We start from the raw sequence: 17294 nt of genomic DNA on the forward strand, positions 1-17294 counted from the left end.
AGCTAGATGTTATGTGGGTACCCTCCTCAGTTTGGTGCTCTGTGCTGGGGAGTCCAGCTTTGGGGTTAGATCCCAGAGTTCTCAGTGTCACCCTCCCACAGCTGAGATATTTCTCCAGGAATTCAGTTGCCATCTGTGGGTGCTCAGCCAGCCCTTTTGCGCCTCCACCCCTCCTACCAGTCTCTATGCAGTCTCCACCTTCGATCCTTGGGTGTCAGGATTCTCTCCTGTGAGTTTTCCATTGATTATTCAGGAAGCCTTTCCATATTTCAGTTGTAATTCTAGCCTGTTCCTGGGAGCATGTCTGTGCTGCCATTTTTAATCCATTTTATTTTATCTGCTCTATTCTTAAATGCCTAAAAATATAACAAATTTTTAAAGGCTATTCTATGGCAGGAACAACTAGATCAAAGGCTGGCAAACTTTCAGTTCCTCTGTGAAATTGAGCAGGATAATGAAGTACCTATATGGCCATGCTATAATTTGGACTTCTGTGTCAGAGAAGTGCCTCTGTTTTGAATTTTCTCTACTGGAAGTTGAATCTGTTCTTAACAAGGCGGTAGAAAAAGAGAATCTCATGATAATACTGTGAATAACAAGACTTTAGAATCACTTTACTATACTATACTTGCCTCAGTGACCTAGGGAGGCCCCTACCAGGTCTGTGAACCCAGATTTCTGCCCTTTAAAGAATGCCTAAATCAGGGTCATGACAATGGGAGTGGGATAGAGGGGACAGGGGCTACAAAACTTGGTAACTGAATATGAGAGGTGGGGGGAGAGGTTAAAGATGACTTTTTGTTTTCTATTTGAGAAATTATGGGGATAGAAGTTAGTACTACTAGTAAATTTAGGAGGAAGAAGAGTTTTTGTTGTACTTTTTTGATATAATGTTTGAGATGCCAGCAGAAGAGGCAGGTGGAGTCACCAGATAGGCAGATGGAAATGTGGGTTTAGATTTCTCTAAAGAGGACAGATTTGGAGTTATAGATTTGGAAGTTATCTGCACAGAGGTGACTGAAATGATTGGCTCAGTGAACCTTGTTAGAGAAGGGAAGCGGGTAGAGGCTTTTTAATTTTAGTTATCAATTAGAGAATGAGCATTGTGATAAATTTTAAATGGAAAATAAGCTATTGTAAAAAAATTATATAAACAGAACCACTTTAAAATGGAGTCAGAATTGCTAACCCAGAGAAACTGCCTTGCAAGTCTTATTGTACCTCAAATCTTTGGAATGTAAAACCAGGGTAAAATAACTTTTTTACTAGGCCTAAAGCAGCATTATACCCCAAATAACTGCAAAGATAACAAGAAATCAGAAATACTATGACTGCCGGATCGAAAATGAAAAACATGGTTTAGAATTAGCATCACTATTTTAGTTTATCTGCACTTACAGAAATGCCTTCCTTCATTGAGTAGTTGGCCCCCTTTTCTTCCTCATAAATACCCCTTGCCTTTCTTTCCTACTCAGAACACTTATAGGACTTCTGCCTGAATCAGTGCTGCCTGAGTAGCTATTCTTATGGATCTCTAATAAATGCTTGTTGCCTCTCACTTTACCCTTTTATTTTTGGGTTAACACTAGTTACCTCAAATCAAAGTAGGTGTTGATAAAATTTATAAGTAAATACTTAATAAGCCAATGAACTATAAAAAACTGCTTGATTTTTGATGAAAATAACTGATCTATGTTTAAAATATTGTTTTACTTGTGTATTTTTGAACAAATAAAATTTTTAGGGTCTTAGAATTTTTAGGGTCTTAATTACTCCGAAATTTGATTAAATATAGTCAGATTTATTTCTTCAAGTAGAAATAATATGGATTGTTTTGCTAGAAATAGGATTTATATAAATAATTTATAAATATAAAAAGTTACAAAATACTATGAAAAAAGAGATTTTGAAGTAACTTTTGTCCATCTTAATTTTAGGTCCAGAGTGTCAATTCTTGTCATAGCTGTGCTTGTGGCAATTCTAATTCCTGGGACAAAACAGATGAAGATGACATTAAACTTGTTAACATTCCTGTGACTACTCCTGAGAACTTATACTTGATGGGTAGGAATAACATAATAAAGTTTTAAGATATACTTATTTAATATGAAACTAAAGAACTTCGTTCTAAGGGAAGCAACTATAATTTTAAAATGTTCTTATATCTACTGAATCTAGTGTATATAACACAATCTATTGTATTAGTTTCCTGAGGGTTCTGTAACAAATTACCAGTTGGTGGCTTATAACAGCAGAAATTTATTATTTCAGAGTCCTTGAGGTGAGAAGTCTGAAATCTTTATCATTGGGTTGAAATCAAGGTGTCATTAGGGCCATGCTCCCTCTGGAGTCTTAGGAGAGAATCTGTTTCTTGTCTCTTCTAGTTTCTCAGTGGTTCTCAACCTTCCTAATGCCGCGACCCTTTAATACAGTTCCTCGTGTTGTGGTGACCCCCAACCATAAAATTATTTTCGTTGCTACTTCATAACTGTAATTTTGCTACTGTTATGAATCGTAATGTAAATATCTGATATGCAGGATGTATTTTCAGGGGTCGCGACCCACAGGTTGAGAACTGCTCTTAGTGGCTTCTGGCTTGTGGCCTCCTGATTTAAGTTCCTGCCTTTCTCTTCATTTACCTTTCTACCTAACTATTATTGGTTTTCTTCTTCTATCCAGAGAAGATTTTAAATAGAAAGAGGCCTGTGTTTTACATCTCTTGGCTTGATCACTAGCATGTCTAGAAAGTCTCACTGGATCTCAGAAAGAAAACCAGAGAATGCTTTTCACTGTTTTTCTCTACTCTATTTCAGGCTATATTCCTTTTAATGAAAGGAAACTCATATTAATTAATAATAAAAAAAGCCCCAAAACCCTTGATGTAGCTCCCAGGCAATGAGCAGTAAAGGGGATGATGACTTGTCAGGACTGTGTGCCTCTGAGTGCACTCTGATCATCTCCAGTAGTATCACAGTAGGTACTCCTGCCTGTGGGGAAAGGTGTAAGAGTAGTTCTTTTGCCACCTTTTCCAAAGGTCTTCAGAGCATTAAGCTCACTATGCTTCTAGATAACTCTATGTCTAGTAAAACTACCTCACAGCTTCTCTTGGAATATTGAAAAGAAATAGAGCAAAACTTGAGAAGCGGGTAGGAGTCTGAATATCATAGAATCAGGATTGGTAAGAGCCCTATGGGTCACCTGATAGCTTCTTATCAAATAGTTTCTTTTACTTATTTATCAGTTTTCATTTTAACTTACGGGTTATTTTGAAAGATAGTTGTGTGACTATAAAAATTTGCCATTATTGTTGGACTTTTGATGAATTCAAGATATTGTTCTAGAAAAATCCTAAGCACCATATACATTTGAGTTACATTTTTAAATGTCATTTCTCTCTTATTTTTGGTTGACTGGAACTACTGGAATACATTGGGAAATTAAGATTATACTATGAAATGATGTGAGCATAAAATTATTCTTTAGTGCCGAAATTACTGTCAGATTGTTTGCCATTGATGATAACAATGTGAAAAACACTTGAGACCCCAGATGATTTATTTTGGCATTGGTTTTGCTTACTTACAATTGTTCTGTTCTTAATTTTTAGGTATGGAATTGTTTGAAGAGGCATTGCGTCGATGGGAACAAGCTCTAACCTTTCGAAATAGACAGGCTGAAGATGAAGCCTGTAGCTCCATTAAATTGGGTGCAGGAGATGCCATTGCTGAAGAAAGTGTAGATGTAAGTTAAGGGTGATTTATCTGAGAGTGGTTTTCATAGTATTGGAGGAATCAAACTATTTTTATTGTTGATTCAGTGCACTTGCTTTCTATGGCATTTAATAATAGAAGTGTTTATTTTCTCCCCTAGGATTATTTGGGACTATTTCTGATTGGGCTTTTTCTGTTCAGTTACTTGTTACATTCCAAATTTGCAAATTATCAAGTTTCCTGATTTTCTAAGAATGTATAGAATTAAAGCAGATATGATTTCTAAAGGAATTTGTAAATGTCTGTTTTGTGCTTTGGATTTAATTAAGTTCCATTATATTCATAGAACTCACATTGAGTTAGAGCTGGACTGGTACTTACTGATCATCTAGCCTAGTGATTCTCAAATTTGGGCATGCATCAGAATCATCTGAAAGGCTTGTGAAAACACAGATTTGAGAACCCCACCCCTAGGGTTTAAAAAAAATTTTTTTTAATGTTTTTTTATTAATTACAGAGTGAGGAAGGGAGAGGGATAGAAACATCAGTGATGAGAGAGAATCATTGATCAGTTGCCTCCTGCACACCCCCTATTGGGGATTGAATCCATAACCCAGGGATGTGCCCTGACTGGAGTTGAACTGTGACCTCCTGGTTCATGGGTCAGTGCTCAACCACAGAGCCACACCAGCCAGGCCCAGGGTTTTAATTCAGTGGGGCTGAGGTAGGTCCTGAGAATTTGCATTTCTAACAAGCTCCCAGATAATGTTGATGCTGCTGGTCCAGGGACCTTACTTTGAGAATCGCTGATTTAATCCAACACAATTTCACAAAGACACCGAATCTCTGAGAACTGAGATGATTTAGCCAGAGGCACAGCTAGAACCCAGGCCTCCTGACTTCTGTCACAGTATTCTCACCACCCAACAGTAGTTTTTTATATCCCACACTTCCGTGCCTTTCATTTAAAAGTGGAAAATGTTTCTGAGTTCAACATTAAAATATAATTTCGCTGTGTTCCTTTTTCTCTGTTTCAAGGATATTATTAGCACTGAATTTATCCATAAGCTTGAATCTCTGCTGCAAAGAGCATATCGTCTCCAAGAGGAGTTTGAAGCTACGCTGGGGGCATCTGATCCTAATTCTCTTGCTAATGATTTTGGTAAGATGGATATATTACATGGCTTTTATTAAATATGTGGTTTTATTTTTTATATTCTTGTAATCATTTAACTATATTACTATGGTTACATATTTTTTATGAAATAGCAAAGAGCAAAAATGTCCTATCATATTTATTGTTTTTTCTTTCAGTTTTATTTTTCAAGTAAACTTAATGGCTTTAAGATACAAAGTCAAGTCTTAGCTGGTGTGGCTCAGTTGGTGGGAGTGTTGTTCCATGCACTGGAAGGTCTCAGGTTCAATTCCCAGTCAGGGCACATATGCAGGTTGTGGGTTAAATTCCTGGTCAGGTTGCGTATGGGAGGCAACAGATCGATGTTTTTCTTGCTCTCTCCCTCTCCCCCTTCCTTCCTCTCTAAAATCAATTTTTTAAAAAAAGGTATAAATTCAAGTACTTGTAGTAGGAAGGATTGTGACATTATTTTAAAATTATCTGGTATATTCTAAGTGAAAGAATCCCAGTTAAAGTGCTAGAGAGAAGAATAAAATAAACAATAATATAAAAGTGGGACATTAAGACACACCAGAAATGTGCATGTCAATCATTGCACACATTTAAAATATTTTAAGTAATTATATTTCTTGGACTCCGTTTTAACTGCAGGCTAGATTTTGATGTAAGTAATCAATACATATATTATTATATACCATTGCCTTTGTTTCCTATTTTAAAGAGAAAAGAATGTTGAAGAGACTTCTTTTTGTGTTTTTTTAAGAGACTTAAGTCTTCCAAAGAAAGAATTATTCAAATTGCTTCCTGAATTTCTGTAAATGCTCCAAAAAATGAAATAAGACAAAATTATCTCTTTTTGTTAAAAATAATTTGAGTCTTTTTATTGAGGAGGATTGTTGTATTCTAGTAAAAAACAAAACAAAAAACCAGTTAAGGAATGTTAAGTTTTTCAACATTTATTTCTGAAGGTGAAGTACTGAAAGTGGCTGCATTTTGAATTGTTAACGTGTCTGTGCATTTTGAATTTAGGTAAGAGATTTCATTTGTACAGGCATAGGGGAATGGGCAGAGTTTCATCCCTCCAGACACCTGGATGTGTTCACCAGCATGGAAGCTCTCTGAGCTCTGTAGTGAGCATTCTGGAGGCTTCACTGTGTGGGCTTCATTGAGTAAATCATTGACAATTGGTGATTAATGTCCTCTCCAGCCCCACTCCCCTCGGGTCAGGGTTGTATCTTAAAGTTCCAACCTTCTAATCACAGGTTGGTTTCCTTGGATCCATCCCCCCTTTCTCTAAGAGTCACCTAATTAGCATAAATTCTCCTATGGGTTGAAAAGGGCTTATCCTATCTAATAAAAGAGAAACATGGTAATTAGCATATGTCCGCTACCCTTCCCATTGGCTAATCAGCGAGATATGCAAATTAACTGCCAACCAAGATGGCGGCCGGCAGCCAGGCAGCTTGAAGCGAACATGAGGCTTTCTTGCTTCAGTGACGGAGGAATCCAACATTCCCCGCCTGCCTTGCCGGCCTCTGAGCTTGCAGTTTGAAACATTGTTACAAATATAGAAGGTAAACAAAACCCCAGAAACCTGCTTTCAGCGAGCCCGGGATCTCAGAGCTGGAGTCGATACAGTGTTTTGATTATAGAACCCAAACAAACCAGATACCTGCTTTCAGCAGCAGAGGCCTCAGAGCTGGAGCCAGAGCTAAAGCTGGCCAAGAATAAAAAAAAAAAGAAAAAAAGGAGCAGTTGGGAGCTTCAGTCACCCGCCAGCCTGAAAACAGCCCTCAGTCCCTCACCCAGACTGGCCAGGCACTCCAGTGGGGACCCCCACCCTGAAGGGTGTGTGACCAGCTGCAAACACCCATCATCCCCTCACCCAGGCTGGCCAGGCACCCCAGTGGGGACCCCCACCCTGAAGTGTGTGACCAGCTACAAACAGCCATCAGCCCCTCACCCAGGCTGGCCAGGCACCCCAGTGGGGTCCCCCACCCTGATCCAGGACACCCTTCAGGGCAAAACAGCCGGCCCCCACCCATGCACCAGGCCTCTATCCTATATAGTAAAAGGGTAATATGCCTCCCAGCACCGGGATCAGCGGAGCCGTGAGGCCTCCCAGCACCGGGATCAGCGGAGCTGAGAGGCCTCCCGGCACTGGGATCAGTGTGAAAGGGGGCAGCGCCCAAACCCCCTGATTGCCCTGCGGCTCTGTGTGTGACAGGGGGCGGGGCCACAACCTCCCTATCCGCCCTGCTCTGTTCGTGACAGGGGAAGGCGCCCCAACCCCCTGATCAGCCCTGTTCTGTGCCTGATAGGGGGGAGCTCCCCAACCCCCTGATCGCCCTGCAGCTCTGTGTGTGACAAGGTGCGGTGCCCCAACCCCCTCACCTCCCCCACGGGCCCTGCTCTGTGTGTGATGGGGTAGAGCCATAACCTCCCCATCGGCCCTGCCCTGAGTGTGACAGTGGCGGCGCCCCAACCCCCTGATTGGCCCTGCTCTATGGGTGATAGAGGGCGGCGCCCCAACCCCCTGATCCGCCCTGCTCTGTGCGTGACAGGGTACAGAGCCCCAACCTCCCTGATGGGCCCTGCTCTGAGCGTGACGGGGGCAGCGCCCCAACCCCCTGATTGGCCCTGCTCTGTGCATGACAGGGGGTGGCACCACAACCTCCCCATCAACCCTTCATTGAGTGTGACAGGGGGCGGTGCCCCAACCCCCCAATCGGCCCTACCCTGAGCGTGACTGAGGGTGGCATCGCAACCTCCCGATCCGCCTTGCTCTGTGCATGACAGGGGGCGGCTCCCCAACTCCCCAATTGGCCCTGCTCTGAGCCCGACCAGGGGCTGCACCTAGGGATTGGGCCTGCCCTCTGCCACCCGGGAGCAGGCCTAAGCCATCAGGTGGTTATCTCCTGAGGGGTCCCAGACTGCAAGAGGGCACAGGCCGGGCTGAGGGACCAACCCTCCCCCCTGAGTGCACAAATTTTTGTGCACTGGGCCTCTAGTTATAAATAATAAAAGATGCTCCTGTAACCCTTATCACTCAGGAAATTCCAAGGATTTTTGGAGCTCGGTGTCAGGAACTTGATAAATATATACTACGTTTTATATCACAACATCACATTGCAAATGGATGGGGTCAGAGTCAGAGATCTGAGGCATGACCTTTTCAAGTTACCTTAGGTCCCAAGAATCATTATTAATAAAATATTTTCAAAAATTTTTTATTACAGTTGAAAACAATATTATATTAGCTATACCAAGAATTATTAAGACACTTTGTTGTTCATGCAGGTAAAAATTCAACTGATTCTACTTTCACATTTTTTTATCTTGATTGTAAAGATATCTTAGGATACTTTATGATATACTGAAATATATGTGTATTTATCTACTTAGCTAGTAATTTAGGAAAATGTAAAAAATTTTTTGAAAAAGTTTAATATAAGTTGACATTTTATTTGGAAATATTGCCAGTGCTGAGCTTTTCTGTAGGTAAGATATTTGCCCTAAGTATTCATAGCTGGTTTTATACTCCCTTACAAATCATCTTAGTTTTGGAAGGCACATGGGTCAGGTTTTATTGACAAAGTTAGAGCCTCAGCAAAACTTATTTCACGAATTTGGAATTCAAAATATAAACAGTATAGCCTGGCTGGTGTTGCTCAGTGGTTGAGCATCAACCTAGGAACCAGGAGGTCATGGTTCATCTCCTGGTCTGGGCATATGCCTGATTTTGGGCTTGATGCCCAGTGTGGGGTGTGCAGGAGGCAGTCAATCGATGATTCTCTCATCATTGATGTTTCTGTCTCTGTCTCCCTCTCACTTCCTCTCTAAAATCAATAAAAATATATTTTAGCCCTAGCTGGTTTGGTTCAGTGGATAGTGTTGGCCTGTGGCCTATGGTGGGCACTGACCACCAGGGGGCAGACACTCAATGCAGGAGCTGCCCTTAGCCCGCAGGCCCCAGGCCGGCCAAGATAGGTGCGAACAGCCTTCCTCCCCCCCCCCCCCCAATTGCCTGCCAGTCACCCTGCAGAGGAAGGTAACCAGCAGGATTGGCAGGGGGTGGGGCCAGTGAGCGGGCAGCTCCAGGCCGGCCAAGGTGGGTGCCAGCGGGGCCCCCTGATGGATCCTCGGATTGCCCCGCAGATCAGCCCTGATTGCCAACAGGCCTATGGACCCTACCCATGCACGAATTTCGTGCACCAGGCCTCTAGTATTCCAATAAAGCTATTAAAAAACAAAACAAAACAAAAATAAAACAGTAATGTTTTCTACCAGAAAAAAAAAAGCTGTTAAAAATAGAGTATGGCATTAACGGGTTTAGCTCAGTGGATATAGCGTCGGCCTGCAGACTGAAGGGTTCCGGGTTCGATTCCTGGTCAGTCAAGGCAAATGCCCAGGTTGCGGGCTCGAACCTCAGTAGGGTGCATGCAGGAGGCAGCCGATCAATGATTCTCTCTCATCATTGATGTTTGTATCTCTCTCTCCCTCTCCCTTCCTCTCTGAAATCAATAAAGAAAAATACAGTATGATTCTGTTAAGATAATTTTATATATATATATATATATATATATTTTATTGATTTTTTTTTTTTTTAATATATTTCATTGATTTTTTACAGAGAGGAAGGGAGAGAGATAGAGAGTTAGAAACATCGATGAGAGAGAAACATCGATCAGCTGCCTCCTGCACATCTCCCACTGGGGATATGCCCGCAACCCAGGTACATGCCCTTGACCGGAATCGAACCTGGGACCTTGCAGTCCGCAGGCCGACGCTCTATCCACTGAGCCAAACCGGTTTTGGTAAGCTAATTTTAAGTAAGCATATTTTTGTGAATTTGGAACAGTGCAAAATAGCACTTAATGCTAAAAATTTTAAACAATGCTTAATACCCAAAATTAAAAAAAAAAGATCAAGAATCACTTTGTTTCAAAGCTGGTAGGCCTGGTGAATTAAAAACCATGTTTACTCCAGGTGGTACCACTTTAACTGGTAACTGGAAATACTGAGCATCCTTTGTCACTATCCTGTGAACCATTCTGTTGTGTACTAGTACGTGCATGGGAACTTCTGCACGTGGTCTTGGTGATTATTTTGCTATTATTTTTACTCCTAATGTTAAATTAAGAATCCCTGGCATCCTGGCTCCAAAATCACAACCGTTCTAATGCATTCCTAACCAAGCTATCATTGGTGTTAAAATAGGAAATATTTTTGATATTTTGGAAGTAAGTGATAGTGGTACAGAGCTTTACCTTACTACGAATACTTTATGTTTTTAAAGTGTTCTTAAAAACAGATTTTATTATAGTCATTTATTATGCTTTAAAGCTATCCTTGAAAAAGAAATACAGTACAATACTTGTATGTATTGCAACCTGTCTTTACACTTATTTCCGAAGGAAAAAAGCTTTGAAATAAGCAGGGTTTGAATTGTATTGTAAGACATAAATCCCTTGCATAAAATGTAACCACCCTGTATTCACTAATGGATCTTTCACATGTTCTGTACTGGTATTTCCTTAACCATTCTGAATTAGTGAATAATCATTATTGGATATATTTCTATATTTGGTCTTACACACCAAAAGTTTACTCTTGGCTTAACCAATAGGTATTCTATTTATCTTATCATAAAGTGAAATGAAATTTTGAATTTTTTTTCTTTACTTATGAGACTTTAGTGTTAATGGGAGGTGTTGAAATCACTAGAGGGCAGCACATTTTATCTACGTATTAGATGCCTGTGACTCATAACTGCCATGCTGTCTGCTCTAAGCCTTGGAAGTTAAATTTAGGTCACCACTCTTTTTCTGGCATGTTTTATATACACCTGCTACTGTAACTCAGAGTGAGACAGAGCGTGGAGGTTATGCACACAGACTTGACCTAGTGTTGGTGTGAATTTCCATTAGTGTGCAAGTTCTTCTAGCTAACAGCATCTAGCAGTGTTATGTTTATTTGTAGTTTCTGTTTTTCAGTGAATTGTTAAATTGCAGTTGTTAATTTACAATTTTGTTATTGTAGTTTTTGAAGGCTCAACCAAAAACTACAATATGATTTCAGTTATAAACAGTATGCTCAGTGGTTAAAGAATGTGTGGCATTAGAATTAAACAAACGGGTTGAAATTCTGCCTCTCTCACTCTTATTGGCTATGAAACCGAAGCAAGCCTTGATCTCTCTTAGACTTGGCTTCTTTTGCTATAAAATGCAGCAGTATATTTGGATCAACTTTATAGAATTATGAAGATTTAATGAAATAATTTGTGTCATATTTTAGTATTGGCACACAGTAAACACTTGTTCTCTATTTATATTGCAGTTATATTCTAGAATTTCTGTGAGGCCTGTTCTAAGATTATTTTTAAATTGCCTGATTATAAGTAGATGGATATCATATGTTCATAACTTATTTTACAGTGATATTGTTTAATTATATTCTCTAGACAAACATTCATTTTTCTGGGAATTTATTGATTTTTCTCATTATAGTAGTAACAAATTTCCATTTCCTGAAACAAGGTATTTAACCCATGTTTAAAATGATTTATTCAAGAAAGTAAATTGGATGCATGTTATAAATCCACTTTTTTTCTGTGTTAGAAAAGAAAACCATCATCTGAAGGACTGATACTTTTCAAAAGTATATATTCTATATGTAGCTAAGACTATTATCTTTCCTTAATTCCTGATCTTGCCATATGGAGAGGAGGGGAAAAAATGATAATGGGTATACTCCTTCTTGCCAGCACATCCAATTATTTAGCAAATTATATTGATTCTGCATCCATAATATAGCTCTCATTCATTCTCTTTCCTCTGCAGCCTCATTATGTTTTGCTTGGGTTGAATAATCTCCTAACTGGGTTCCTGCCTCCAGTCACTCCCCACTGGCACATCCGTATCTTGTTTTGGGGTTACCTTCTTGGTATAGAGTTCTCATCTTAGCACTACCAGGTTCTTTTTTTTTTTTGTTTTTTTAATTTTTTTATTTATTTTATTCTTTTTTCACCTTTTAATTAAGAAACCAATTTTTGGAGAACCAAGATGGCGGCATAGGTTAACGCCGGAGTTTGCTGCCTTGAACAACTACTTCAAAAGTGAAACTAAAAGACGGAACGGACATCGCCCAGAACCACAGGAACGCTGGCTGAGTGGAAGTCCTACAACTAGGAGGAAAGAGAAACGCATACCGACACTCAGAGGAGGCGCAGTGCTGAAGTCAAGTTCTGAGGTGCGGAGTGCACGGAGCGGGCTGGCGGCGGAGGGCGCGGTTGGCGTTTTCAATCGGGAGGGAGTCGCAGACTCTGAGCTCCAGATCCGGGCAAGTCTTTAGGGACCCAGACTCAAACGGGAGAAGCGGGACTGTCTGGCTTCGGTCACAGCGAGTGCAGCTTTCTCTCCGAGGTTTGCAGCGGGTGCTGGGACTCGGAGGGGCAGAGCCCCTGGGGACAGGACTGAGAGCCGCCATAACTGCTCTCTCCAGCCACCCTGTTGATCCTGTTCTACCCCCCCCCCCGCCCAAGCCCTGCACACAGGCATTTGCCGGATAGCCTCAGGCAAAGGCTAGATTAGCACCTCCCTAGAGGACAGAAGTTCTCTCACTGCAGACACAGCTGATTCTCATAGCCACTTGGCCTGGAGGTCAAACCCTCCCTGGTATTAGCTACAACAATCAAGGTTTAACTATAAGACTGCGCACAAAGACCACTAGGGGGTGCACCAAGGAAGCATAACAAAATGCGGAGACAAAGAAACAGGACAAAATTGTCAATGGAAGATATAGAGTTCAGAACCACACTTTTAAGGTCTCTCAAGAACTGTTTAGAAGCCGCCGATAAACTTAATGAGATCTACAAGAAATCTAATGAGACCCTCGATCTTATATTGGGGAACCAACTAGAAATTAAGCATACACGGACTGAAATAACGAATATTATACAGACTCCCGACAGCAGACCAGAGGAGCGCAAGAATCAAGTCAATGATTTGAAATGCGAGGAAGCAAAAAACACCCAACCGGAAAAGCAAAATGAAAAAAGAATCCAAAAATGCGAGGATAGTGTAAGGAGCCTCTGGGACAGCTTCAAGCGTACCAACATCAGAATTATAGGGGTGCCAGAAGATGAGAGAGACCAAGATATTGAAAACCTATTTGAAGAAATAATGACAGAAAACTTCCCCCACCTGGTGAAAGAAATGGACTTACAGGTCCAAGAAGCGCGGAGAACCCCAAACAAAAGGAATCCAAAGAGGACCACACCAAGACACATCATCATTAAAATGCCAAGAGCAAAAGATAAAGAGAGAATCTTAAAAACAGCAAGAGAAAGAAACTCAGTTACCTACAAGGGAATACCCATACGACTGTCAGCTGATTTCTCAACAGAAACTTTGCAGGCCAGAAGGGAGTGGCAAGAAATATTCAAAGTGATGAATACCAAGAACCTACAACCAAGATTACTTTATCCAGCAAAGCTATCATTCAGAATTGAAGGTCAGATAAAGAGCTTCACAGATAAGGAAAAGCTAAAGGAGTTCATCACCACCAAACCAGGATTATATGAAATGCTGAAAGGTATCCTTTAAGAAGAGGAAGAGGAAGAAAAAGGTAAAGATACAAATTATGAACAACAAATATGCGTCTATCAACAAGTGAATCTAAGAATCAAGTGAATAAATAATCTGATGAACAGAATGAACTGTTGATTATAATAGAATCAGGGACATAGAAAGGGAATGGACTGACTATTCCTGGGGTGGAAAGGGGTGTGGGAGATGCGGGAAGAGACTGGACAAAAATCGTGCACCTATGGATGAGGACAGTGGGTGGGGAGTGAGGGCGGAGGGTGGGGCGGGAACTGGGAGGAGGGGAGTTATGGGGGGGAAAAAAGAGCAACAAATGTAATAATCTGAACAATAAAGATTTAATTAAAAAAAAAAAAAAGAAACCAATTTTTTTTCTTTTTTTAAATTTTTTAAATTTTTTTTTAATTAAATCTTTATTGTTCAGATTATTACATTTGTTCCTCTTTTTCCCCCCCATAACTCCCCTCCTCCCAGTTCCCGCCTCACCCTCCGCCCTCACTCCCCACCCACTGTCCTCATCCATAGGTGCACGATTTTTGTCCAGTCTCTTCCCGCATCTCCCACACCCCTTTCCCCTCCAGGAATAGTCAGTCCATTCCCTTTCTATGTCCCTGATTCTATTATAAACACCAGTTCATTCTGTTCATCAGATTATTTATTCACTTGATTCTTAGATTCACTTGTTGATAGATGCATATTTGTTGTTCATAATTTGTATCTTTACCTTTTCCTTCTTCTTCCTCTTCTTAAAAGATACCTTTCAGCATTTCATATAATCCTGGTTTGGTGGTGATGAACTCCTTTAGCTTTTCCTTATCTGTGAAGCTCTTTATCTGACCTTCTATTCTGAATGATAGCTTTGCTGGATAAAGTAATCTTGGTTGTAGGTTCTTGGTATTCATCACTTTGAATATTTCTTGCCACTCCCTTCTGGCCTGCAAAGTTTCTGTTGAGAAATCAGCTGACAGTCGTATGGGTATTCCCTTGTAGGTAACTGAGTTTCTTTCTCTTGCTGCTTTTAAGATTCTCTCTTTATCTTTTGCTCTTGGCATTTTAATGATGATGTGTCTTGGTGTGGTCCTCTTTGGATTCCTTTTGTTTGGGGTTCTCTGCGCTTCTTGGACCTGTAAGTCCATTTCTTTCACCAGGTGGGGGAAGTTTTCTGTCATTATTTCTTCAAATAGGTTTTCAATATCTTGGTCTCTCTCATCTTCTGGCACCCCTATAATTCTGATGTTGGTACGCTTGAAGCTGTCCCAGAGGCTCCTTACACTATCCTCGCATTTTTGGATTCTTTTTTCATTTTGCTTTTCCGGTTGGGTGTTTTTTGCTTCCTCGCATTTCAAATCATTGACTTGATTCTTGCGCTCCTCTGGTCTGCTGTCGGGAGTCTGTATAATATTCGTTATTTCAGTCCGTGTATGCTTAATTTCTAGTTGGTTCCCCAATATAACATCGAGGGTCTCATTAGTTTTCTTGTAGATCTCATTAAGTTTATCGGCGGCTTCTAAACAGTTCTTGAGAGACCTTAAAAGTGTGGTTCTGAACTCTATATCTTCCATTGACAATTTTGTCCTGTTTCTTTGTCTCCGCATTTTGTTATGCTTCCTTGGTGCACCCCCTAGTGGTCTTTGTGCGCAGTCTTATAGTTAAACCTTGATTGTTGTAGCTAATACCAGGGAGGGTTTGACCTCCAGGCCAAGTGGCTATGAGAATCAGCTGTGTCTGCAGTGAGAGAACTTCTGTCCTCTAGGGAGGTGCTAATCTAGCCTTTGCCTGAGGCTATCCGGCAAATGCCTCTGTGCAGGGCTTGGGCGGGGTGGGTCGAACAGGATCAACAGGGTGGGCCGGAGAGAGCAGTTATGGCGGCTCTCAGTCCTGTCCCCAGGGGCTCTGCCCCTCCGAGTCCCAGCACCCGCTGCAAACCTCGGAGAGAAAGCTGCACTCGCTGTGACCGAAGCCAGACAGTCCCGCTTCTCCCGTTTGAGTCTGGGTCCCTAAAGACTTGCCTGGATCTGGAGCTCAGAGTCTGCGACTCCCTCCCGATTGAAAACGCCAACCGCGCCCTCCGCCGCCAGCCCGCTCCGTGCACTCCGCACCTCAGAACTTGACTTCAGCACTGCGCCTCCTCTGAGTGTCCGTATGCGTTTCTCTTTCCTCCTAGTTGTAGGACTTCCACTCAGCCAGCGTTCCTGTGGTTCTGGGCGATGTCCCTTCCGTCTTTTGGTTTCACTTTTGAAGTAGTTGTTCAAGGCAGCAAACTCCGGCGTTAACCTATGCCGCCATCTTGGTTCTCTCTTCACTACCAGGTTCTTAAACCACTTTTCTGACCTATTTGTTTTACTTTTTCCATATAACCCAGACATTTGAATAAGGTCTTTTCCAGAAGTAAAATTCTCTAAGATTTTAGTTACATAACCAACTTCAGGTTTTTAGTAAATTTTTCTTGTTTTTCTTTTTTACATTCTTTTGCTGTTTCATTGCATAATTCAACATGCTCTGAAACATTTTTTCTGATAGAACACAACTCTTTGAAGTTACTTCCTCTGTGTACCCTTTGATTTTTAAGCCAGAGGAAACCGCTCATACATTTCTCTGTTCCATAATAATGCTATTTTTGGTCTTACAGGTACCATTTAAAGATTCATTAGTCTCTCTGGGTTCTGAATAAATTGAGAATACAAAAAGACCCAGATTTTTATTATAAAATAGTATTAACTTCATTTTGAACCCTTTTTTTTTTTTTTTTTTTTTTTGCTAATGGCTGTATTAGACAATGTGTTAAGGCTTCCTACACTTTCTCCCTTGCCCTAAAAGAAATTATTTAGAGAAGCGGAGAGAATGCGAATCAAATTCTTAGTACACTTACCTGGCTAGCTCCATAAGGATTTCCTGCCTGCTTTATAAGCCCTGCTAGCACTTGTCCAGCTCAGGAGAGGGAGACCCGGCACAACAGTGAGAGGTTTACAGACCTAGACCTTTTTCTAGAAAACAAGAAAGAGAAACAGATGCCGTGTACACCAAGAACCATGTAGTGAACACTGCTATAGATACAGAGTTGGTGGGTTATCAGTTATGCTCTTTAGCTTTAGCAGATAGCATCAAACCACTCTCTAAAGTATTTGTACCAATTTAAACTTCCACCAGCAGTGTATGAGAGTTCCTTCTCATATCTTCATTTTGCTTAACGTCTCTCAGTGGTCTAAGATTTTTAATTTTAATGTTACCACATTTATCAATCTTTCCTTTATGGTTTGTGCTTTTTGTGTATTGTTTAGAAGGTATAAAGAGAATTCTTTTGTACTTTCTTTAGAAAGTTTTGCTTTTCAATATTCAGGTTTTTAATCTGCCAGGTGCTGGTTTTTTATTTAATTAATTAATTAATTAATTTTTAAAATATATTTTATTGATCTTTTACAGAGAGGAAGGGAGAGGGATAGAGAGTGAGAAACATCGATCCTGCACATCCTACTGGGGATGTGCCCGCAATCATTGCCCTTGACTGGAATCGAACCTGGGACCCTTCAGTTCGCAGGCTGACACTCTATCCACTGAGCCAAACCGGTTAGGGCTGGTTTTTTAAATGTATATTATGATTACTATTTTTTTTTTTTTAACATTTAGATAACTGGTTGCCTCTGCACTATTCATTGAATAATATATCCTATTCTCATTGATTTGAAATGTCCCGGTCATAGGTCAGGTTGTATTATATGTGCATCTTTAGTCGATTTGGTCCTGCATTGGCTTCACAGTGTCTTAATTACTGTTACTTTATATGGTTTTATGAGTCTTGACACCTGGCAGGGTGAGTCCATTCACTATGTTCTTTATAAAGAATTG

General features: G+C 40.8%; 1 protein-coding gene across 5 annotated transcripts in view; it reads left to right on the plus strand.

The window, feature by feature from the left end:
* Positions 1–17294, plus strand: part of MIGA1 (mitoguardin 1) — an 85883-nt gene that overhangs the window by 19760 nt on the left and 48829 nt on the right. For all 5 annotated transcript variants that reach the window (XM_036351569.1, XM_036351573.1, XM_036351570.1 and 2 more), the window contains 3 exons: positions 1938–2064; positions 3608–3741; positions 4749–4872. In XM_036351569.1, the coding sequence (XP_036207462.1) occupies positions 1938–2064; positions 3608–3741; positions 4749–4872 (385 nt within the window). The remainder of the gene's footprint in view (positions 1–1937; positions 2065–3607; positions 3742–4748; positions 4873–17294) is intronic.

This window comes from Myotis myotis, unplaced genomic scaffold, assembly GCF_014108235.1.
Source record: "Myotis myotis isolate mMyoMyo1 unplaced genomic scaffold, mMyoMyo1.p scaffold_m19_p_2, whole genome shotgun sequence".
Lineage (NCBI taxonomy): Eukaryota > Metazoa > Chordata > Mammalia > Chiroptera > Vespertilionidae > Myotis > Myotis myotis.